Source organism: Apteryx rowi, unplaced genomic scaffold (genome assembly GCF_003343035.1).
Source record: "Apteryx rowi isolate R43461 unplaced genomic scaffold, aptRow1 scaffold_594, whole genome shotgun sequence".
In the NCBI taxonomy this organism is placed as follows: domain Eukaryota; kingdom Metazoa; phylum Chordata; class Aves; order Apterygiformes; family Apterygidae; genus Apteryx; species Apteryx rowi.
In genome coordinates, this window is record NW_020450865.1 from 296,662 (window position 1) to 322,392 (window position 25,731).

The 25,731-nt window shown below is 36.0% G+C and overlaps 1 protein-coding gene across 14 annotated transcripts in view; it reads left to right on the top strand.

The window, feature by feature from the left end:
• Positions 1-25,731, top strand: part of SHPRH (SNF2 histone linker PHD RING helicase) — a 64,001-nt gene that overhangs the window by 13,606 nt on the left and 24,664 nt on the right. For 8 of the 14 annotated variants that reach the window (XR_003256171.1, XR_003256170.1, XR_003256172.1 and 5 more), the window contains 13 exons: positions 2,791-3,042; positions 3,810-3,888; positions 6,067-6,230; positions 6,320-6,576; positions 9,345-9,493; positions 12,455-12,543; positions 14,256-14,348; positions 17,051-17,158; positions 18,141-18,283; positions 20,634-20,807; positions 21,134-21,196; positions 22,155-22,380; positions 24,751-24,894. Coding sequence is in view for 11 of the 14 variants with exons in the window: in XM_026082808.1 (XP_025938593.1) it covers positions 2,791-3,042; positions 3,810-3,888; positions 6,067-6,230; positions 6,320-6,576; positions 9,345-9,493; positions 12,455-12,543; positions 14,256-14,348; positions 17,051-17,158; positions 18,141-18,283; positions 20,634-20,807; positions 21,134-21,196; positions 22,155-22,380; positions 24,751-24,894 (1,941 nt within the window). In the remaining 3 variants the exon portion in view is untranslated. Of the gene's footprint in view, positions 1-2,790; positions 3,043-3,809; positions 3,889-6,066; positions 6,231-6,319; positions 6,577-9,344; positions 9,494-12,454; positions 12,544-14,255; positions 14,349-17,050; positions 17,159-18,140; positions 18,284-20,633; positions 20,808-21,133; positions 21,197-22,154; positions 22,381-24,737; positions 24,895-25,029; positions 25,310-25,731 lie in introns of those variants that run through there. The other 6 variants (XM_026082813.1, XM_026082811.1, XM_026082812.1 and 3 more) reach the window with 4 other exon arrangements.

Sequence of the window (25,731 nt, forward strand, 5' to 3'; positions counted from 1 at the left end):
AGCAGTATCAAATGTCTCTGCTCATCTGTGTGTGAGCAGCTTCCTCACAGTTGCTTTTCATTTCTTTCTAGATAAAATGAATGTTTAAGTAGATAAAGAGTGTACTTCTGAATTTCTTGTTCTCAGGCTTTACAAAAGAAGTGTTAGGCCTTGCTGTTGACTGAAAATAACATTATAAAAACTTGGATGTTGTCTCCATAACATCTGCTGTGTTTATCAGAATGTTGCTTATCTGGAGACCTCATATTGTCCTCTTACTTGATTCTGAACAGCTCTGTCACTAAATTGAATTTAATTATAAATACAGTAAATATTTCAAAAATTGTAATATAGCCTTATAGTTATTATCACAGTAATCAAGGGTGGCCGTTGTCTTTTATTAATAATGTACTCAAGTCTTGTCCTTTTTACCTTTGGGAAGGAAGGAGCGTAGTAAGGGTAAAGTGCTCCAAGATTCATAAATTGTAGGTTGCATATGTTTTGAGTAAATAGCAGCAGTAGTAGTAGGTGAACAAAGAGAGGAGTCTTTGCATCCAGGGGTATATCTGATATCTTCTGCTGTCTTGCATGGAAGTACAATATATAAATGAATCCCAGGTTCCCTGTTAAGCATTTGTGTTAGTAATCTCGCTAGCTTCAGTGGAACAGCTAACAAATGTGTAAAACTTGCACTGTTTTCGTAGGACCTCATCCAAGTTTTATACCAGCTTTGAAAACTGTCAGAAATAAATTTACATGATAACAGTAAAATAGCTTAAATACTAATGTCAGTACTTTAGACTGTGTGACACTTTCCAGTCTAAGACACTGTTTTCATTTTCTTTTAACTGCCAACTGTAAGCCATCCAGACTGGCATCAGTGCTGTTTCAAATGAAAATTCTTTTCTGTAAAGTTGAAATGAAAATAGTTTAGACATTTCAGAGAATCAATTTCCTATGTTAACAGGTTTTGCATGTGAGCGTGCTTTTTATTCTTTCAACTGCTTATAACCCATGAGAGATTCTAATGCTTTTATGTTTTAAAACAAGGAATTTCAGTAGAGCTTGCTTTGTAGCAGGTTGTCTTTTTGTGCTGCTGTGATAACAACCAAAACTTGGCCAAGTTATAAACCTCCAGAAAATCTGTTCACAAATGCTTGGAAGAGATCATTAGACTTCAACAGCTATTTTTTCAGTTGCTTCAGTGAGCATGCTTTCCTTCTCTCCCTGCCCTCCCAGCTCTTGTGCATTAACCTGATTGCATGTGCTCTGTTGTCACACATTCTAGGRCTGAACAGGAATTTTCTGTAAATGTTTCTTTCAGTTGACAAAAACATTACATTGCCATAGTCAGAAATGTAAAGCAAGGAGATGAGTGGAGGAAGGGTGCTGTAACAGTGGAGTTAGCAATGAAATTGTGTTGATGAAGGGGTAAAGAATCAATTAATTCTGGTCACCTTAATTCTGATATTTTTAACTACTTTTTCTTGACGTAAGTGAACATTAAAGTTTGTGACACTTTGAGTGATTCAGAATTAAGATGCTGTGATTTTCTTAAATGATAAAAACAAGTGTTTGTAACCATGATGGTCCTTCTTATCTACAAAAATCTAGAGTGTTCATGTAATAGAGCAGAAAATCACAGAATGAGAGAGGAATAGAAAAAAGATACCAGGTGTTTGAAGATGAGACTGGAATATGGATTTCTTTGGACAGATACATGAATATCCCAATCTTTTTAGAAAGAAATCTTATCCATTTTAATATTGGTATTCATATGCAGATCTAGATGAATGATAAGAAGTAGCCAGTGATAAAACTTTTGAAGTAAGCAATAGGATGCCTGTAGTTTTGAAGCTGGTTCCAAAGGTAAATTTGGGAGCAAGGGAAATAAGTTTCTATGAGAAGAGAAAAAAAGATGTGATTGGTATATTGCTCTGGTAGCAATTGTTCTTAATAGCTAAAAATCCTAGAAGTGGCAAAATGCTCCCTTTTCAACATATTTTATTGGTTAAATTGTGCCTGCATCACACGTTATTTGAACTTTTAACAAGTTTTAGTTGAAACTCATATTAGCTCTGTTTTATTTAGATACCGAATGCTAACACGGGGAAATATAGTAAAATGTTTAGTTTAACTTGTAAATTTTTTAATATTAAACTACTGTATGTTTCCATTATGCTTAGAGTGAGGAGAGAGATAAGAAAAATACTTCTGATATTGCAATGAATATCATTGAGAGGTGTATGTATTCTGTTGGTGTATGTGGATCATTTCTTACTAGATTGCAGATAAAAATGATAATCTGGTTAATGTGTTAGTTTTTAAATATTTTGCTACATACTCCTGTCCTTGCATAATTTTTGATGAAATTCTTAGGAGGAAAAAAAGTAACACGTGCAATAAAAGTGTGTAAAGGACATGTAACGCTGACTTCTGTAATGTTGCCCATTACAACTTTACAATAGGTGTATGCAAGATTAAGTATTCTGTAGCAAATAACTTGTAGCAAATACTGAAGCCCTCTTTTCTTCAGAGGAGAAAAAAAATCAGTATTTGACATTTTGTATAGGTTTAAATACATACATAAATTTTACATCAGTATCTATTGCATTTATTAACTATGTTACTTATTTGGATTTCCCAGTGTATTACTGTATGAATGCAGGTTTTATGAATGATTTCATATTGTATTAGGAGCACTTTTGAAAGCATATTCCATATCAAGCTGTCTTGAAATTTTTGCACTTCGTATTAGTGTTTCTCACGTTCATTCTTAGCTGTTGTGCTATTGCATATATATCTATTTAGGTATATCAAGGTGTGAAGAAGCATGGCTTTTTGCAGCCACACATGTTGGCAGAGCAGGAGGTAGTCATCACCACATATGATGTTCTCCGCAYTGAACTGAACTATGTAGACATACCCCACAGTAACAGTGAAGATGGGCGCCGTTTCAGGAACCAGAAGCGGTACATGGCCATCCCCAGCCCCTTAGTAGCAGTGGAGTGGTGGAGAATCTGTCTTGATGAAGCACAGATGGTTGAATGCACTACTGCAAAGGTATGCTATTCCCAGTCATGTGTTTGTTTAACTTGAACAGCTTTTGACAAGCTTATTGTAAATAATAAAAAAGATAGAATTGCTATTTTTTTTTTTCTCCTCTTAACATTGAATGTACTCAGGTAATTTGTCCTCGTAGCTTTTTCTTTAGAAGTGACTAACAGTTTATTTTCCCTTGGAGATATTTACTATTACATGTTTCTCCTGTTGGAATTTTGGCAGGCTGAAATAGATTCAGCTCAAAAAAAACTTATCATAATCTGTATTGACAGTTCAAGTAAGTGGGTCATCATGTTTTATATTGTGTTTGATAGTTTCAAACAAGACACTAGCCTGTTCAGTGACACGGTTCAGAGGCATACATATGTCCTTTGGGTCTAGAAGCTAAAATAGTCAGCAATGTCTCTGGAAGCTCTAAGTCAACAGTCTGCAGAGAGAGATTATTTTAATTAGTGTTTGTCCATTTTTTTGCCCAAAACAGGAAGTCAAAAAAGCTATTTATTTAAGTTATGTGTGCTTTTTTTGCAGATCTATTTGAAGGTGGATATGGTTTTTAGCAGCTTTCAGCTGCCTTCAAGAAAGCTCAATAACTTTATTTATACACATATTTATAATAGATTGCAAAAGTACTGCTTATAGGTCTGTTACTCTTTTATACTGAAAAGATGTTAAGACTTTTTAAAAGTATGATCAACGTGTTTTTAGAGTGTGTTCCACTCTATCTTTGTTTTCATTTTCCTACCATTGGTTCTATCTTCTTTTGCTAGGCTGCTGAAATGGCACTCCGTTTAAGTGGAATCAATCGCTGGTGTGTCAGTGGCACTCCTGTGCAGCGAGGATTAGAAGGTGAGCTTTGTGTAGCAGTGGCATCTGTGGGTTTTCCTTGGTGCTGATAATTAGGGAGTGGTTTTGGAGCAGTTAAAATGTTTGCTAACTTAGGTTACAGCATTGTTAAAATACTGTGGACTGCATTCAGTTGGGCTTTTAAGAAGTAGAAAAATTTAGTAAAATATAATGGGTTATTTTATTACTCCTACTTTGATGCCAGGTAAATGCAGTGTAAGTCCATTCTAAAAGATAGTCTGTCTTCAGTGCTATTTTAAACTTTAATACAAAATGTTAACTACATTATTCTTAAAACCTAGCAGAGTTTCCTTGAGTGATGTTAGTATAGCTTATTTAGTGCCCTACATCTCCCAGCTGAAGATGATGTACATACAGGACTGCAAATTACTAGCACTTTGTTTTGCTTTGAAGACAAAGTCATCAATAAATGTATTGATATTAAAACTGCAGAGCTGAAATCTTCTATCTGAATTAAGCAAATGCTTGTGGGAGTGGAGAAGGTCTATGTTAAACAGCTGACTCAAATCTGTCCTTTGGTTTTCCACAGCAGAGTGGGAAAATATTAACCCCCTCTCTTGCAGCTTATGACAGTCTGCTCTGTTTACAGAAACCTTCTAAATATCAAATACAGAAGTGATGTTATCTTGCATAGCCTTGTAAGAACTACTGTGGCCATCAATTTCCATGACCAACCATGATTATCAATCCTAGAAATCATATTAAAGCTTTATGAAACTGTTATGAATCCTTATTTGAGGACTTGATGAATTGAGATGGTGGTGTGGAGTAGGGGGATCTATGTAAGTAGATTTCAGTTATCTTGTCTTTTCTGTGAGGTACTCTGTTTTCTGTAGACTCTGTTTCAGACTGATAGGAAAAAGGAAAGGGCAACATTGAGGCAATAGTTTTGAAAATGGATGAATCTATGTACATTTGTGAACTGTTGTTCAGATACCAAATCATTATAAAAGTCAATATTGTGGATTAAACCCTTATGGAATTGAGGATGGATTTATAATTACATATAATAGCTGTCAGAATACATAGTCAGTAAAGCAAACACTATGGAAAGAAGTGATTGAGTTGATGTCATGATTAACTTGTTCAAGTCCTTACCTGTGATAGTGCTGATTTAACGCACACATCTGAAATGTTATATTGTCAGTAATACACATTGGTCAGGCTCTCAGGCTATACAGAGGCAGTCCCCTTCACATAGGGGACAAAGGAACCACTGACTAGTTTGTCTGTACCTCAGCTGCTGTAATGAAGTGGGATAGGACCTCTGCAGAAACTTTTGCTTCCTTCATAGAAAAAATTCTCAGGACTTGCCTTCCCTCGGGGCTGTGATGTGTGTGGCGTATGTCTTATAACTCTCAGCTGAATGCCAAAATCACCATAAAACTAACAGAAAAAGAATTTAGGCTGCTGGATCTTTAAGAACTTGAGGATACCATCATATGTTACTATCTATTTTTGCACCATCCACATGCAGCACTTAAGCATGTGCTTTTGTAGTTTTTCAGGTTTTGCAGTGAGTTTTAGGTACAAGCTTAAAGTTAGCTGTGTCCTTTAAATTTTGTCCCTGAAGAATGGTGGGCTTCTGAATTGGGCAGAATTAGCGAGCTGTATTCTCTCAGCTAGTAAGAAAACAATAAAAGATAAGGGATTTTTGTTAATTTCTTCTGCCTTAATAGAGAGGTGAAACACTTCTGAATTGCAGCCACTTTTAGGATGGTGAGCAATAGACAGTTGGCACACAGCAGGCTGCAAAGCAGTGATACTGAGCAATATCGTTTTACAACAACCTGGCATACTAGGCTAACCATACGTAACCATGTAATTTCTGTCTCATGCCCTTGTTCCAATTAGGTTTAGAATTCATCAGTCAGTTCAGCTAAACTAAAAATTTTTAAAAAGCCTCAAGATTTGTCATATTTCTACAAGTTCTGTGAAAATCGGCACCTAACTAAAGGAGATAACCTCTCCGCACTCCACTCCCCTGCCTCCAGTTACCTTTTAGTGAGGGAATGATTGGAAAACAAGTGGAAAAGATAATGGCTAAATAGTAGCTGCTTTATGCCTGATAACCTCTCTGTGAAAGTTATCTTTTGAAGGCATATTCTGAAGTATTAAAACGCAAACAGTATTTATTAAAACGCCTTCTTTTCTTGGCAGATCTGTATGGCTTAGTCCTTTTTCTTGGAGTTGATCCTTACTGGGTCAAACATTGGTGGGACCAACTGTTATATCGACCTTACTGTAGAAAAAATCCTCAGCCTCTCTACAGCCTAATTGCCAAGATAATGTGGAGATCAGCAAAGAAGGATGTGATTGACCAAGTAAATGAGAGTTTTTATTTTTAAAGTTTCTTAATAACAATTAGCAGTAGTTTTATTTGCAAATTACTTATTTTCTTTCTTAATTACAGATTCAAATCCCCCCCCAGACAGAAAATGTACACTGGCTTCACTTTTCTCCTGTGGAGAGACACTTCTATCATCGCCAGCACGAGGTGTGCTGCCAGGATGCCCTGGCAAAACTGAGGAAGATTTCAGATTGGACTCTTAAGCTTAGTAGCCTAGATAGAAGAACTGTGACTTCTATTTTGTACCCTTTGCTGCGGCTGAGGCAGGCCTGCTGTCATCCACAAGCTGTTCGGGGAGAGTTCTTGCCATTACAGAAAAGGTGAATTTTTATCACTTTCTAAATGGTGTGCTTTATCCCAAGCAAAACTCCAATTATTGCTAATGGTACAAGATCTTGTGCATTTTTTATGTAAGCCTAATTTTAAGCTTGTTTAGTGAAACGTGCAAATATGCCACACCAAGCTATGTGATATCAGACTTTGAGTAGGATACAGTATGGTAGTTAGTGTAATTCCTGTGTTAGAGAAAATAGTACTGAGAGGCATTTTTTTGTGCAGTAACATTTTAACCTTGTGATGCTGATGGATGCTAAGGTGTTGCAGGTTAGATTTATAGTGTGAAACAAAACAGATTCTTTTTCAGTTTCAAATAAACTAACTTTCTTCAGTTCTTACAAAATGCACTGTAAGGAATGAGAACAATGAACAAAGGGTAGGTGGAACAGAATAATTCTTTAAATCAAAGAAAATGTTTTAATATGAGGTTACAGAATTTTGAAATGTAGACCCAACCTTGAAAGCCTTTAAAATGCATTTTTTTGCATACTTTCAAGATCACCCTTTCCACAAATGCCCAATGAATACCAGTTTAGTCTCAGCCTTTGTTAGACAAAAAGCATGTTGCTAGTATCTCTGCAAAACCTGGCTACTTCCCTTTCAGTCAATTAGAAGGGGGGGGGGGTTGTAAAAGAACAAGATGGTGCTATTCCAGGCTCTCAGAGCACTGCCTATATTGTTTCTTTTTTAAGTTACAGGCAGGGAAGAACTTAACGTTAATACTACAATTGTGTTTCTATTGTTTCCTGCTCTTGATCACCCATGCTGTCCAGTTTTCTTCTATCCTTTTATAAAGTTTTGTGTCCTGCGCCTCCTTTCTCGTGTAGGACACCTTGAACATGCCTAAGCAGCTGTAACTGACTTTGCAGCTACTTCAGCAGGGACCAACAGTAGGCAGCATGCTGTAGCATTTTGTGCCTAATAGGCAGAAAATCTTCCACTAGTGTGGAAACAAGGACTGAAACATGGAAAAAAATCTATATTCACGCAAGCCCATACAACATTACTGTTTGCAGCAGACTGATCTAGCAGAGTATAAATGAAATGTAAATTGAGCTGAGTATGCTGGGGATGTCTTAGTTACTGCATTGATTTCAGTGGAATGCTGGCAGGGTGACAGCAGCATAGTAACAGTGGTGGAAAAAACAGCAATAAAAACTAAATCTTTCTTAAAAACATACATGTAAGGAAAAGCTGTTTCCAAGCACTATTTATATATCCTTCTTGTAAACCAAGCCTGACTGCAGCAATGGACATTCCCAGAATAGGCAGAAGTTTTGGCTCCTGGCTGTGATTTATGTGCATGAGAATAACTGAGAAATTCAGCACCAGGAACTCTGATGAATAAGAGAAACTGGACTGAAAATACAAAGCTGAGTTTGGAACATATGAATAAGAGAAATTGGACTGAAACAGGAAATCTGACCTTGGAACATATTCTATGCTTGATGACCTTTTTCCTGCCTGTTTAGTGAAAGAAGTAAGTGAGAACATCTACTTGGCAAAAATACAGCCCTCAAAAGGGCATTTTCTAGGTTTCCCTAGTTAAACTGAGTCAAAAACTTCTTTTTGTCTTAATTGCTAGTCTCAGATTGTAAGTAAATCAAATTGTGTAGTTTGTAAAAGTAAAAGGTTGTACACAGACTTTTCCTTGAAACTGCTGATGGCTTTGAAAATGAAAGGTAAACAGCAATGGGTAGAAATACCAGAGTATGGACAGCAGGTGATGTGTGTATTTGCCAATGCATCTGCAGAATTTAGCTAATTACAGATAGCGATGCTATTGATTTAAAGTCTGCTCTAGTATAACACTAACTCAAGAAACAGTTTCAGTAAATAGAACAGTGTTCTGAGGAGGGGAAAATATAGGCCTAGTCAAGGATACCCTGCTTGGGGGTGATGTCACTCAATTTCAGAGTACTAAACCCCAAGTAGTAAATACTTCTCTGGAAGGTGAGTGAAGCAGAATTCCTGGGAAGGAGTAGTCTCTGGTCTCAAAGCAGCATGGGTCATAGCAGCAGCCTCAGGTCAGATGTTGCAGACTGATGTTGTGGTTTACTTTCCTGTGTCTTTGCATCAGTCTTCTTCCTGCCTGGCTTCTGTGTCCATTGGCCTTACTCCAAGCTGTTCTTTCTGCTTCTTTCTTTCTTCCCTTCTCATCTCTGTTCCTGCTTCTATCTCTTATCTCTCCCTTTCCTTTATTTTTCTGTTCAGCTAATTCTCTCCTAATTAAATTCCTCTGTAGAATTACAAATAATAACAAATGTAGAAAAGCAGTAACTTAAAGGGATACTTGGTAATTTTAACTGTTCTCATTCTCCACACATTTCTCTTTACCTCTATATCTCATCAGTTTTGCGTGTTTAGATTGAGAGGGGAAGTAATAGAGGCTCTCTAGCTGTTTTCGTTTGAACAGCTTCTAGCAATATGAGGTCTGTTCTCAGTTGTTTCTCGTTCCTCACTGTAATAAAAGGAGCAAAGTATTTTGCCCTGTGAAAAATTACTTTTCTTAACTAATTTTTTCTTGTTGCTTTTTTTGTCCCTATTTTTAGGAGATTTCAACCTCTTGAAATACTCTTTCAGGTTAGATGGGGCAGAGCTCCAGGCGGAACAGAAGCTGACAGAACTATGTTGTTTTTAAAAATGTCTAATAAGCATTTGCACAATATGTTTGTTGGATGTATGTAGCATAATCTTTCATACTACACAGTATGATAGTCTTGCTTCTGTAATATTGTCTTTTTGTTTCAAGTTTTAGCCATTTGATCTATATTTTCAGCACCATGACCATGGAGGAACTACTAACTTCATTGCAGAAGAAGTGTCGAACAGAGTGTGAGGAAGCTCACCGACAGCTGGTGTGTGCTCTTAATGGCTTAGCGGGTATCCATATCATTAAAGGTAATACTGGACTGCCATAGCATATTCTTCACTCCTTCTAGTAGGCTGATTATGGCTTAGATGACACCATATAAAAATGGTGGCCCTTCTGCATTCAAGGAAAACCCCATAATGAAATCCTGGGAAACTAGAGAGGATCTTTCTCCCTCCTGAATGAGGGAGAAAAGAATAGGTGTGGCTGTTTTGTACCTTTGAGATGTCTCAAAGTATTTCCAGTCTTCCTGTGTACTGAGAGGATAAAAGAAATGATACTTTTGTAATTCTGCTTAAAGTGCTTGTGTCGAATCAGTACTGCTTTCTGGGTTTCCTTTGTACCCTTCGCCGTGCAAACTGCCATGCTGACTTAGTCTGTTGGCTGCCTTTTGGGGGCTGTGCTTTTGCCTAGCAGTTAAATTAGTGCTCYGTGCTATCCAAATCTGTCAACATGTGTTTGGTTTGAATTGGGGGGAAGAAAAAGCTTTGAACCAGAAAACAAAAATAATCATATTAATCTTAAATGTCCTGCTAAGCAAGGTAATTTATTTGGATGGCCTAATCATAAATGTGATAGAAATGTCTTCTTGGCAAGTGACCTGTTCTTTAAAGTTGACAAACTGCTTGAAATTTCTCAGCTCATATGTTCTCTTCTTTCAAGGAAGACTTTAACAAACAAACTGCCTTTGTTACTTGCCTTAATAAAAGGCAATAAATATAAATAATTCTTCTATAACTCTATATACATCCTTCTATAAATACAAAGCCAAATCTGGCAGGGGCTTTCTCCCCTCTGTCTCARTTTGAACTACCTCTCCTCCAGGACAGAGGCAGAGAACTCTGGTTCATGTAGTTCAAAGCTTTTAATTCGCTCTTCAGATTTTTAACTAGTCTAAAAAGCTCTGCCTAGTTTGCCAATAATAAATAGTTGTGCTTTAGATGAAATACTGCCAGGACCAAAGGAACTCACATTCACAGAATACCAGGAATGCAATTATTTATCTGTAGGCTGTATACAAAAGGACTGCCCCGGGTTGCCACAAAGGTTGTCCCCCCAAACGCTTTGAGGTTCACAGAAGAGCTGTCTGCATTCTCTACCAATTTGTTACACTCAAGATCTTGTTTATGGGCAAGGACATAGCACAACTTATGTATAAGTAAAGCTAAGAATTTATTGCTAGTATAACTGAAATCTTGAGAGTTTAATCATTATTAGTCCAGCTCTAGTTGCTGCAAGGAGAAGAAAAAGAACAATAATGTAGTTAAAGTTGTTATACTCACGCTTCTTAGTTTCTATGCCTTTTCCTGGTGTTATGCTCACCCTTGCACTGCCCTTCTGGCTCCTAAGATTGGTGGTTTCATTCTAGTGGTAGGGGTGTTACAGTGAATTGTCAATATCTGGAGTTCTTTGCCAGGAGGAAAATGATATTCATGTTGATGGTTTCTTCTTCCTCACTCAGCAATCCACTTGGAGTCATTTTTATATGTTTGCTAACATGCTTTTACATGTTTCTGTCTTCATTGGTTTGCAGTTCCACATTACAAGCAAATTTACTATACAGAGTGATGCCTTTTACATGTGTTAAATACTATTTCTTTGTTCTCTTTGTTACTCCTAAACCAACTTTGTCGAGCTCTAGGTTTGTATTTCTTTACCTGATCGTGGGTGAATTGTTTATAGCTGCAGGGTCTTCAGTGCCAAGCCTGTGCCCCATCTCTTATCACCCCATGCCTGTACTCCTCTATACTGTTTCTCCACTTTTCTCAAGGTCTCTTCTATTGTACTAGGCCTGTATTTGACTACACTGCATCATTATGTGCTAGTCATAAATATCTCATTTTACGTAGAATAACTGCTTGTTACTGCTATTTATATAAAACTGTATTTGTATCACACAAAGATAAAGGAAAGTAAAACAAATTAGCCATAGACAGCTGGTCAATTAGAGAAATTACTGTTACAGCTAAACCATGTTTAAAAAAAAAAATAAAGAAGAAGAAGAAACCCTGCAGGCAGATCAAGAAAAGTTCAGGAAAAGCAGGTATGACAAGCCTCAGTCCTGAGGCTTTGCAAATTCAGTGGAAAGCTTATGGCCTGTTACTAACAATGGCAATACTGTATTACAGGGCTACACATTAAAACTGGTAACTCTGTTTCAATATAAGAACCAACAAATCTTGTTGAAATAGGACTGTTATACTTCCAGATATCTAGAAAGGTGTTGGGAGGTGGTTTTTTGCTTTGTTTTTACCCTGATATCTATCTTTATACATTTCATATCTCTACACTTCTCCTCCCCTTATCTTAAGATTCTTCCAAGACTATTAATGGCTTGAAAAGTAAATTTCTGTCAGTTCAGAAAAGGTAATATGTATTTTTTTTTTCTTTTACTGCTTTGTATATACAACTTCAATTTTGCATTTCTTCTTAAATTGGTTTATGTAATCTCTTTTCTAAAAAGTGATTGTAATATTGGCACCTTCAGTAGATTTGCTCCCTGCATGTAGTTAATCATTTCTGTTTATTTCAAGTATGACACATCTTCATGGCTTTTTGTGGTTAGTGCTCTGTCAGAGTGAATACGGTGTTTGCAGTGCAAAACTAGTAATGCATCACTGCAATGAGTTGTAGAGGATGTTTGTTTTAATGCAGCATTTGACTTTTTTGGACTTATACAAGTGTGAATACATATTTTGAGATCAAAGAAGTCTGCAGACCTTGCTGTGACAAAAGATAGTTAACTTGGAAGATGATTTAGTTTTTGTAAAATATAATACTTTGTCTTTTAACAATTTTTTGGGCAAGGGGAGGCAGGGAGGGGAGAGAACGAATGGGAAAGACTTGTGTGAAGATTAGCAGATACAGAACAGCCCTTCCAAAAACATTTTAGTACATTGCAAGTGTAAGTCCTGCTTGGATATTTAAAGACCAACACAATGTGTGTGTGTGTGTGCTTTTTAAAATTTTATTGATTTTATTTTATTCAGGAGAATATGCATTGGCTGCAGAGCTGTACAGAGAAGTGTTGCGTTCTTCTGAAGAACACAAAGAAAAGCTCAAAACAGATTCCTTACAAGTGAGTGAACATCCAAATATAAAGACACAGTTAAGAATTGGAATGGTATAGATCTTAATTTATCAGGTCAATCTTTTCTTCCTCCTCTTAGCAGCATGCCAAATAACTTTTACAGCCTGCTGTCATAATCACAGTATTTAAATAGTAATCTGTCCAGTGACCTTCACATTTCTTCTTTTTACAAGCCACTCTATTTCTAAAAAGCTTTTACCTGTCATTCTTAATGATACCTCAGAAGCAGTGTATGATCTCCACCTGCTGTTCTGTAATAAAACTTAACAAGCTGTATCCCTAGACTTCTGTCTGTGACTGCTCACATTAATAGTACTGTTAATTATAGACCAGTGCAAAGACAGGATGCTGGAATGGCATTAAGAATGATACAGACACGTCATGTTGAAGAATTAAAAACTGTTGCACTGCAGAAGATGTTCCTGAAAGCACGTCAAAGCATGAAAAAAAATTGAAGTTAATTGGCATCTCTTCAGAAAAAAAACGATTATATTTTGAATGCTTTATGAAAAATAAGATGAATAAGAAATAACGAGTTCTGTAACTAACATCTTTATATTTCTTCAAGAAATATCAGTTCTAAATTGATGAAAATTATCATTTTTCAGCATAACAAGATATTTTAGGTGTGTTAGTGATAGATAATAAGAAGTGAGCGGTTGTCCATTGTTTTTCTTTGCTTGCTTCACTAAGTGGAGTAAATTATTCTTTAATTATCTTCCATGTGGTCATCTGATGCCACCATTATGTTTCTTTGATCAGTCCTTCTCCTTTGTGAGTTCTGGAGACGTTTTTCCACTCAGGATACCTATATCAGCATAAACTTTTATCAGTATAACGAGAATGTTAATAAAGCCGCTATACTGAATTGAATATAAAGCAGTATTTCTTTTTCTGAAAATGTATATTGCTATTGTGTGATAAAACTCAACTTATGTTGAGTACATCCTGGTTGCATAAAGCTGGCTGTTTTAGAAAATGGCAAGCCAGTGCTGGTTAATGCTGTTCAGGGGATGACACAGTAACAGAGCAAAGCTGAATTAGGGACGCAAGAAGGGCACTAGATCCAGATGGTGGAGGTGTCCGGTATGAGTTGGTGGTAATGTTAGGAGTCTACTTTGGGTTACATGTATATATAGGGTGAGCCTATATATGCATAATTAATGATTAAATTTATTTTCCTTAAAATAAACAAAAAGGTCATGTTTTATTCAGTCATCTTTTGTTTCAGAAAAGTGAAAAATATGGAAGTGGTTGAAGCTTTGGGAGCCATTTTTTGCTTATGCTTTATTTTGCTTTAGGTGGTCTAAGTGACTTATTTCTGTGTTAAATTCTGAAAATCATTACAAAATAATATGTTTTAAGGTAAATAACTTGTTTCCTGTAGTAGTCAAGGGCAGCTTCAGTTAGGAGGGTGAGTACAGAACAGAATCAGAAGACTTGATATCAGACTTTTCTGCTGATTTTCTGTGAGATCTTGAAGAAGACTTTTTTAGTCTGTTTTATTTCCCATCTCAGTAAAATGAGGAAAACAATGCTTATTTACTTTATAAGATGCTTTCAGATTAAGAGAGAAAAATTAAATCTTATTTTAAATGAATATTAATTTCTTGCTATAGAATTTCATTGCTGATTAATCTTTTCCTGTCACAAATGAAAAATTTTTTTTCATGATTATTGATAACTTTGTGTATATTCAGAGACTTCATTCTACACACAATTTGATGGAATTGTTGCTGGCAAAGCACCCAGGAATTCCACCAACTTTGCGTGATAGCCGACTTGCAGAAGAGGTAAATATTCATTTTTTTGTATAAATATATCTTGAAAAAAACCCTTTTTTTTATCCCTCATAATTTTATCTAAACAAAGAAATAGCAATAAACAACCTTCAAGTTGAAGGTCCTATTTTCAGTTTTCTTCATTGTCTGAATCTTGTCTGTGGGGTCTGTCCAGGCCCTCTCTGTATTACTCATACTCGCATGCCCTGTAGCAACTGGCTCTTCCCCATTCACCCTTAGACTTCCTGCATATCTAGAAAGTTTGGCCATCTTTGGCCTGATAAGCAAGTCACTATATGTTACTGGCTACATCAGCCTGTTTAACTATATCCTTAACAGTGACATCTGGTAAGATAGCTGGGATCCTTGTTCCTCACTGGTTACTTGTGGTGGACATATGGACCATGTTTGCAAAAGAACATTGTTATTGTGGAGTCATTAAGGCAGGAAAGGACCTTGGGAGGGCTCTAATCCAACTCCCTACTCAGAGCAGGGCCAACACTGATTTCTGGCCGAGTAGTTCTGGCCTTTATCCAGTTGGGCCTTTGAAATCTGCAAGTATAGAGATTTCACCACTTCTCTGGACCAGATGTTCCAATACTTAATTATCCTTACAATGAAAGAAAAATTTCCATATGGGAACCTCCCATTTCAATTTATAACCTTTGTTACTTGTTCTCTTGCCATGCTCTTCTGTAAAGCACCTGGCTCCATCTTCTCAGTAACCTCCTCTTAGTTGTTGGAAGGCTGCTATTTTGTGCCCTCTAAGCCTTCTCTTCCCCAGACTGGACAAGCCCAGTTCTTTCAGCCTCTCCACTTGTGTGGTGGTGATCAGTTTCTCTCTTATTATTTGGATATTTTGTGATATTTTAATATTTTTATAAAAATTCTGTGCCTAGGCAGCATTTTCATCTTTCTTTGTCTGAAACGTGTTCTAATAGCTCTTTGTTTCTAGTCGCAAGTTGCTTAAGTTGGGGTGGGGGTGGATTTCACCAACCCAGCAATGGAAAAAATGTGAAGCACTTGTCTTTTTAAGATCTTCATTTGGGATTTTCTTTGTGTACAGAATGAAAACAAATAAAACCTGAAAACATATGGCAGTTCTTATTTCCTGAAGCTTTTGCCACCAAGATGATGATTGGTGGTCCTTCCCCCTAGAATAGTTTGTGCTGTATTATTAGTATGCAAATTACAGCCATATTAGCTGCTGTTTCCTAACTTGAAATGTTGAATCTCCTAGTGCGTGCCATGCACTTCACTTGTATGATAAGGTGTGACAGAGGAGTTTCATCTGAACTAGCTACTGTGTTAAGCTTGCATCCTAGCTTACTCCATAAACAAGACTTTAGGCCATTTTTGGCCCAAATTCCCCTTCCATTTATACTTGTCTCAAAAGAATATTGTAACAAGTAGTAGGAACCTCTCCTTGAACTAGTTTCTATAGTAAAATGTTCACAGATAGCTCCCCAAAATGTCGTTTGAATGAGTGAAGGACAGCTATTTCAAACCCAGTTCAAAATGATAAAATGTTAGCAAGTAGAGCTGACCTTAATGTTGTACCAGAAGCAGGATACCAAACTAATTTACTACCTGTTCAGCTGCTTTCTTTTCCCTGTGTTCACATCTCTGAGTATAAGAATATCCTGAGTATTTAGGGAAAGACTGTTAAAATGATGTTTGAGTGTTTCAAGTAACTGATTTATCCCCGTTGGAGAGAGAGAATTAAATATTTAAATATGTTTCTACCAGCCTTTATAGAAATACTGTCTTTTTTTTATGTCCTATAGTCATAGCAATTTATTTACATCTTTTCCTGAGGTTGTGAGGAGCAGGATTGGAAACTCTATATTTTATTTACAAATAAAAAGCAGAGATTGCTTTTCATAGCCATCTGTCACAAGCAGCTCATCCAAATACTTGAGTCCTCTCTGGTTTCAGTAACTAAGCTTCATCCATAACAATAATATAATTATTTTGATAGTGACAAGCAAACAAAACAAAATTAAGTCTTTAATACACCCCAGAATGCACAAAATAAAGATCTTTAATGAATGTAATGGTGAAAGATGAATGTGTATACGTATTACATGTGAGACATAAGTTGTTTGTTCAGCAGATTTTAAAATATCAAATGAACTGGTAGTGATTAAATCTTTTACAGAATCACATGCCGCAAGGGGTTTTCACTGTCAGAAGTAATTTTTTTTTGAAGAAATATATCTGCACCTAAAAATAATGAAATTTATATTTCAACTTTTCTTGTTAGCGTATGGTGTATTGTGTGTAAGTACCATATATAGGTAAAGTTAAATCATGCTGTTCTCAGATTGTTCTCGGATGATTATTGTGTAGGTTCAACACAATGTATTTTTTAAAATACAGTGAAGAAAGACTATGAGTTAAATTTAAGTTCTTATTTTAATGTAATGTATTCCTAGTGTGTTATTTGGACTTGTAAAAAAGCAAAGTTTTATAGTTAACATCTTTGTCATAGTTTGTCTTCACAAGTGGTTTTTAGGCTTACTAATAAATGCCAGATTCTAGAGGAAAAAAATAATGCTAAATTTTGCTTAGAAATGAAGGTGGGTAGACTATGCACTTTCAGTAGCTAGCCATTCTAAAACAGTATGATAGCTGGGGAATTTTTATATATTTAATTATACATTATAAATATAAATGAGTTGTCCAAGACTTATATTCCCATCTTCGTATAGGCAGAACAACTTCGACAGCATTATATGAGTAAATCCAATGCAGAAGTTGCAGAAGCCCATCAGGCCTTACAGCCAGTTCTCCAGACGATTCGGGAGCTCCAGAGAAAGGCAGGTATCTCTTACATATTTAGTTTGTGAATTTTGATTTATTTATTTTTTATTATTTTCTTCTGTTCATCCAGAACTCCAGGTATTTATCTCTAACAATTCCTTGAAGCCCCAGTTGGAATGGGAGTTGGGCAGTGCGTGCGCGCGCACACACACACACACACACACACACACAGTCCAAAAACATATTCTATTGTTCCCTACTTAAAGGAGCTCACATTACATGATGAACAGATGACTAGAAAGAGAAGTACACAGTCATGGTGAGATGATTCTAGTACAGTTTAACACCATATTTACTTTTTTTCACATATAGTTTACTTCTAGGAGTTACAGGCTTTGACCTTGAAATATTTCTGTTGTATATCAGATGGGATTTCAGTTACTTCCAAAGGAATTGTATGTTTTTGTTTTTGTTGTTTGTTTGTTTTAACATGCATTTAGTCATTGTGCTTAATGCTTAACTGCATTTAGTCTTTGGGACAATTCATGTTTAATGGGAAGGTGCAAAGTATTAATGAATTGATGAAGATATGAGATTAAATGCTATTTGGATTAAAACACGTGAGGAAATAATGTCTTTTCCATCTACGTTCACCTTCTCTTAAAGTGTTGTTCTTTAAAGTGTGTGGGGTTTTTTTTGTTTGTTTGTTTTGAAAGAGAGAAACAGGAAACTTGTAGATTACAATATCTACAATATCTCTTTCTGTGGCTTTTTTGTGTAGGCAGCCTAGGCGAATCTAACTTGACTGAAGCAATTTAAAAGTGTGGAAGTAGTTGGGAATGTGGAACACTTCTTAATCATGTATTCACTTAAGCAGGAAAAGGGGTACTTTATAAGCATATTCTCATGTCCTGTTAACTTCCCATGGAATTTACTAGTCTGTGTTTGAGGCCTAGAGAGCAGCATAAGCCTCTGCCACAATGAGTAAATTGGTTATTTGTTGAATGTTCACGAATAAATCTGTTCTTTTGCATACAGATACATTCTGGTTCTCCATGGTGGTTGGATGTCATCCAGACAGCAATACAATATGCCATTGATGAGGAGCTTGTTCAGCGTGTGCAAAATGAGATAACCAGCAACTACAAACAGCAAACTAATAAACTCTCCATGGCAGACAAGTAAGAGTAACAACAAAATAGGATAATGAATACTGTTAAGTCTGCTCAAGTCTTCCAATCAGTCTTTGCTAACAGTTACAATTAAATGGCAGGTGCTTTTGCTTCAGAACATCTGGGCTGCAATTAAGTTTCAAAAGCCCTCCAAAAGAGAGGATAACTAAATAGAAAACTTCAAAAGCAGGAGAATTTTCAGTTCCTCTCCTAGACAAGCATTCTTTAAGATGCTCTCCTGTGTATTATCTACAATGGTTTTATAATTTTCTGCACTTGTGCAGCTGCTAAGCAAAAATAATTCAAAGTTTATTGCATTAAAATTGATTAACCTCTAAAATAAACTGACTTACATAAATGGGAAGCGGTCAGGCTATATTAGAAAATCCTTGGATAACAGCATAAAATAGCATCACTGTTTTTCTGACCAAAGAATTCTGTTTTGGTGTCATGTTAGAGACAACAGTACTACCAAATTCTACTGGAACTGCAGCTATCTGTTATTACCCAAATACTTCCATTTTCCAAACTTCACCAGTAACAAGCCTGTGGGTTAAATAGATATGATGCCCTTAATTTACAAAGCAGTGCTTTACAGATTTATGTGTGTATGCAAAGCAAATGACCTTAATGGCTACCCTTTAGTGCATTTCTTATGAATGGGATTTCAGATATCATCACATGAACAGATAACATCACATCAAGAAGTTAGTAATATTGTCAGTGTGGGAAAGCTTCCTTGAACAATTCCTGTTTATTGTATGCAATTACARAATCATGTAATGTCCTGTCAGGTTTGGAGTATCTCCAAGGAGGGAGATGTCACAGGCTCTATAGGCAGCCTCTTCCAGTATTTGACCCACTCGGTGAAAGAACATTTCCTTCTGTCTAATCAGTATATCCTGTATAGCATTTTGTGTCCATTGCCTCTTGCCCTTGTTTTAATTACAGATACATAAAGACATATCCTCCAGTATGTTTACTCTGTTACCATGATCCCAAAAGATGGTAAGCCCTAGCCCACTATTAGATTTAATCAGATGTTTTACTTACATAAATCAATTGAAATTGTGAAGTACCATTTGAGAATGATGGCTTCTCTTTTTGCCTCTGCTCTAAATAAATTTGAGGAAAGGATTGTTTGGGTGTACAATCTCCTCTCATATGCTTGCGTATCTACGTGCTTGCCCTTTTTGTACTGGAAAAAAGTTGAATTTTTCTCTCTTGAAATTAGCTATTTAGGAAGAGCCTTTTTGTTTCTGCTACTGATAGGTTGTATAACTTTGGACAAGCTATTTCATCTGACTGAACTGTTTCTTTTATAAAAAAGGATAATAGTTATTTCCTCTTTAATTTGGTCTAGCATATGCAATGAAAAAATACTAAAAACAGCGTTTAGCTCTTGTGAAGTATTACCAGTCAGTGGTGGAAAGGACAAGTGCTAAATTATAGTTGAGTATTGGAGATGGTTAACCAGGTTATAATGTGGGAGGTTTTCATAAATATGGAATATTTGACAACTGATTGTATTAACAGCAGACTTTTAATTGTAATTCATGTATTTTCAGACTACCATGTTAGGCAAACTTGTCTATTTTATTTCAGAATACGTGTTGCTTAACTAGACCATTTTAAAAATTGAACTGTACTAGTGTTGTTAAACTTACTCTTTTCCAGCTTACCTCACTTCACAAAAGGGCTGTTTCAGATCAAACTTTCTCTGTGAGGTAGAACTACCATCTTGCAAAACATTGTCTTGTATATGAGTGTAAGACATCGTAAAGATGACATCTTGAACCATGTTTTCAGCAAGAGACCTCTGTCCGCAGGAAAAATACAGTATGAGAAGCACTTACTGGTGTTCATGTTCCACATCTACTCAAGAAAAACAGCTAGGTTTTAGGAAAATAGTTCACTTTCATGTTTGTTTAATAATTTTGACTTTGAAAACTAAGGTGCAAAATGCAGTAACTTTTTTTGCAATGCCTACATGTGTCTGCAGTGAATTGCACAGGTGCTTTGAAAGTCAATTTGTTGGCCAGCAGATACAAATAAGACTAAGTGTTTGTAATTGTTGAACTTTTGTAGATTTGTATTGTGGCTCAGAATGTCGCAGGTTGTTTACTGACATTTGCGCCTCTCAAGTCTTAGACTGAGTCTTCCTATTCTACAAATACCAGCCATCATCTCAGTGGGTACAAGGGAATGATCTCTAATAGTTAATATGTTACTTAGTAGTAAGCATTTGCAAGGTATGAACTAAAGGGCAATATAGATGACATATAAAGCTGTTTCTCTTCTCTTTCAATTTTGACTTGGTGACTCAATGTGTTATTACTTCACTCTTTCTTTAAATCAGATTCCATGACTGCAGAGGCCTTCAATACCTGCTCACAACTCAACTGGATGAAGTGAAGAAGTTCCAGAAGATCGTAAGAGAAGCAGTGAAAAATCTAGAAGGCCCTCCCTCTAAGCAGATTATTGAGGCTGCCACTATCTGCCACTTGCGACCTGTTAGACTTCCACTTAACAAGTATGTCTAGAAAATATGAAATATATTTTAAAGGTGTGTTTTCCTTCATTTGAAATAAGTGAAGAACGAGAAGAATGGTATCTTTTATCTGTAGTAAGGGTTTATATGTAAACAGCCATTGTAGATGCAGTTGTGAGACACACAACCTTATTTTGTTTTTATATTTATAAAATCTTTTTCAGTCAGTTGTATCCAGTGTATATATGAGACAATTTTTTTTAAGGACTGTGTGTGTGTTTTTATTTGTTGAAATAGAGCTTTATAGGAATTACTTTGTTTTCTGGTCAAATTCTGAGTGTGTCTGTTTTCAATCTTCTGTATTCCAGCTGTGTCTTTTGTAAGGCTGATGAGTTGTTCACAGAATATGAGTCAAAGCTCTTTTCTCACACGTAAGTTCATGTTTTTATAAACTTCTCATACTACAAAAATAAAAATGAAAATTATTGTTTTATATTTTCTACTTTAAGTTGTCTGAAATCACTTTAAGACAAATTGTAGAACAATCTAATTACAGAATTTAAGACTGACTTGTTGCTTATGGACTTGAGAGCAATTTTATTAGTCAGGTTTATTTTTCCATGTAAATTTCACTTTTAAAAAAAGTTGGTTACAATGAACAAATACATGTCACTTTTTCCCAGCTGCTGTAATTTGACAATACATTTGAAATGAAGTGTTGAAGTGTTCAGAAAGTACTTGTATAAATACAGACATGGTGGCTGAATTACTATACGTGCACGTATTTATGTGCAGTCAGATTACAAATGGTATAATACCATTCCCATTCACTGACTTTAATGTTCTGTGTAATTCATAAATTAAGTAATATAGTTTGACCAAAGCCACAGTGAGAGAGGAGATTTCAGAGGTGATCTAAAATGATTGAATTGGCATTGTTTGTCAAGAGGAGAACCGGGAAGCTGTAGTCTTCTTCAATGGTAATACACAGCAGCAGACTTTGCATCAGTGTTTGACTGCAACTCTCATGCTGATTTAAGAAGTCAGAATTGCAAAGTGTTTTTAATATATGTGACAGTTCCAGAATCTTTGATAACCACTGAAAAATAACTAAGATGTGTAAGCCTTTGCAAAAGTTATTGATGATTTTGAGCTGACAAAATGTCCTGTACGGGGATTTCATTGCTGGTAGCAAGTTCACTGTGTTCTAGGCTAGTTTCAGGATATCAGGTAATAAAACAGCTCTATATATGGTATGTGTTTGTTTTTGGTTTTGTTTCCTTTTTCCTTTAATCAAGTATTAGAAGGCTGAAGTATATGATGAATATGTAGAAATGGATGTGAAAGTACAAAATCAGTAATGAATATTACGTTGGGTTTATTTGTAAGTGTTAAAGGCCAAATGGCTATATTTGAAGAGATGATAGAAGATGAAGAAGGACTTGTTGATGACCGTTTACCCACCACAAGTCGAGGACTGTGGGCAACCAGTGAAACGGAACGTGCCTTGAAAGCTATTCTCTCCTTTGCCAAAGCGCACCGAATGGATGTTAAGCTAACTGAAGAAGGCAGCATGTTTCTGGAACTCTTTGAAGCGTGGAAAAAGGAATATAAGGTACAGCAAATGAGATTGTGAAGAAACATTTGTGTGGTGCATTTTATGTACTACGAACAAATTTAAGCTGCATATGAACAAATCTAAGTTGCTATCTGAAATTGGGGTTTACTTATGCAAAGCTTTTTCACAGTCCTTTTTACACAATTTAATTAAAAATAGTTTATATATGATTTAACAATTGCTAAAAGAGCTCTACTGGCTATAGTACTATAGTAAGTACTGTAATTTAATCTATTGGGACAGTATACTGATATAATTAGATCTGTTTTCCTCTTTAGTTATACCAGAATATGGCAGGAATCAACAAATCCARTGCTGGTCTGTTCTTTAATTCAGTTTACCTTCTGTCTTGTGCTAGATACAGATCTTTTTTCTGGGCCTTGTTTGCTTGGAGTAAACTGCAGCGTATGTGTGCTACACAATGTAACCTGAAATCATCAGTCTCCTCTGGCCTGGGAATATAAAGGCATATACCAGGCTGCACTTATTCATTCTTGCATGTGTGGGTTTCCTTGTAGTGAATAACAGTGATGGAGAAGGGAGGGGAGCTGGGGCACAGGGTCTCATCCTGTTTCATAGATTAGGTGTAATCAGAAATGTTTTCTCTTAAATGCTCCTCCTTCTTTTTGATTTACATAGATTCCACTTCAGTATATTACTCTTGCTACACTAGTGTCAGCATTATCGCCTTTGTGGTTCTTTTGTGCACTCATTTTCTGTGGTCTGACATCAGAGCAAATTTCTGCTGCTTGCAAGGTGGTGTGTGGTTTTTTTTTTATTATTTTTTTTTTATTTTTATTTTTTTTTAAAACCCTGTGGCCTTTCTCCCAAGCCTTCTGTTTCATGGTTCAAGTGACTTGTCACTTAACTGGCTTTTTCATAGAAGGCTTTGAAAAAGCAGAGCTACTTCTTACAGAAGTTTGCCATCCAGGAACAAAGCTTTTGGCATCAGATCTAGTCCACGGAAGAAGAAAAGATATTCTAGAGAGCGATTCACCTAATCAAAGATAGATAAACTAACTGAACTCAATCTGTCTTTGTTTTTCAGCAAACTTGGTTACTGATCATCTGCTTTCCTCGAATTGGGGTGGGGTTGGGGGGCTGCTTAGAGGTGAAACTTAATCTGCAGCTGCCTTAAAAAAATACTAGGTTACGGTGTGATGCAATATAAAAACCTATTTAAAGAAATTGACATCTTAATCAGCGTTTAGGCATCTGATAGTTAAAATTATTAAATACCTAATAAATTTGTGCTGCCTTCAGAAAGTCAAGTTATTTGATTATAGTACCAAAATGCTGACTGGAAAATATTGACCCTTGCTGTTCTCATGCTTCAATATTTTATGTCCTGGGTTTGCTGCAGTTTATGCAAGAAAACTGACGTAAGGTAACCAGTTACTGAGGCTTTGTTATGTGGTGGGGATTTTTCTGCTGCAGTTAGGGAACAAATATTCTCTTCATGTTCTTTTAGTTTGGGAACTAGAAGGTAGGACTAATACTCCCCTAAGAATGAAAATAGTATATTTATGGTTCCATCTGTCCTGACTTGGAAATACTGATTCAATTATCTGTGCTACTCAAATCCAGCAATCCAGTGCTTAGAAATATCCTTACAGATGAAAAAATAAGAATCAACAAATAATAATTTTTGGCCTTTGCAAAACAGTTTGCAAAAGGTCTTAAAATTTCAGTAAGATCAGTGAAGATTTTTGGATACAATATTTAAAAATTGTAGAAAGCGTCCTTGGGAAGAAGTATTGTATAGTATTATCAGTTTAAAATAATACCAACATTTGATAATTTATATGTATAGCACACTTCCAGTCTTAGCCATTTCTTTTATGTCAGCGATTACTTTTGCTTGGAGAATTGAATCGGGTGTCAGCCTTGTCTTGTCTGTTCCTTTGTCATCAAGAACACTCAAACAACTGTTTGAAACAGTCTGGAAAAAAAAATATATTTTTAAAGACAAGTGAACCACTACTTCATCTTTAAGAAGCAGCCTTACTACAATAAGAGTTAGGTGTTAAAAAATTGCGTAGTCATTGTTCCTTATGCTTAGTCTTGCCTGGCATTTTGACTTCTGAACTTTCAGTTGCGTTAGTTATTGTAATAGCTATAGAAGAAATGAGAGAGAAACAACTATTTATATTTGTTCATAAAAAGATACTGGAAAAGAGAGCAGGCAAGATTATTCCTGTACTGGTGTAGTTTTCCTTCATAATTTGTTGTTGTTGCTGATTACTTTGAAGAAATATTATCCCTTACTCGAAAAAAATTTTCACATTAAACCTCATATGGTGGAGGCATATAAAGGTAACTCAACTCAAGAATTCTGCTACTAATTAGTTTAGGCTTTTCTTCTAGTTACTTCATGAATATTGGATGGTACTGAGGGATCATGTGTCTGCAATTGATGAACTAGCAATGGCTACAGAACGGCTGAGAGTGCGTCATCCTGATGAGCCAAAACCAAATCCACCAGTTCTCCACATTATAGAACCACATGAGGTAGAGTACTTGGCGGGAAAAAGGTGTCTTTTCTGAAAGAATAAAGCAGCTTGTTTTAGATCCTGCTTCCTACAAAGTAAAATATATATCTATATCTGTTTATATATAACATGTCTCTGTTTCGTTTTCTGAAAGTCTAGGTGACAGAAGAGTTCTTATCTACTTTTACGCTTAGTGTCTGGGTCTTTTGGAGCTCTGAACTGTTATCTTGATATATTCTCTCAGCCTTCTGGCTGTGAGAGTGGCACGTTTCCAAAAGGCTGCTGCTCTTTCAGCAGCAGACAAGGAAGGGCTCTGGGCCACCTCTCTCTGACTGATCTTCGATTTCCCAGGCTGGTGGAAAATGAAAGTGACCTGATTCTCACCTGTTTGCCTCCTTTCTACAAGGATTGAAACAGCAGTGAAAACTAAAAAGGCAAAGCGTTTTTCAGCATTTTGGAATTCCTGAGCAGCCTTAGAGACATTTTCTGTTATGAACATAGAGAAAATGCTGAGTTGATTTAACCTCTTTTTTTTTTTTTTTCAGCAGTAGAAAAATATGTTTTCAACAGAAACAAAGGCTTTCTATTCTTTTTTCTATGAGATTGTATGGTAGACCAAAATGCTTCTTTTCTCTAGAGAAAGAGCCATACAGGCCACAGGCTTTGCTTAAACAAAAGTTTAACAAAGTCTAAAATTTGTTTATGAATTCTCAACAATATTAAAAAAAAAAAAAAAAAACTTTGGCCTTTCCTGTAGTATTAATAAGTATGCCACTATAAACTTCAATTAATCTGAAAAGGAGTCAGCTTGATGTTTCTACAGTCTTTGCATAGGTTCAATGATGAAAACTTCTAG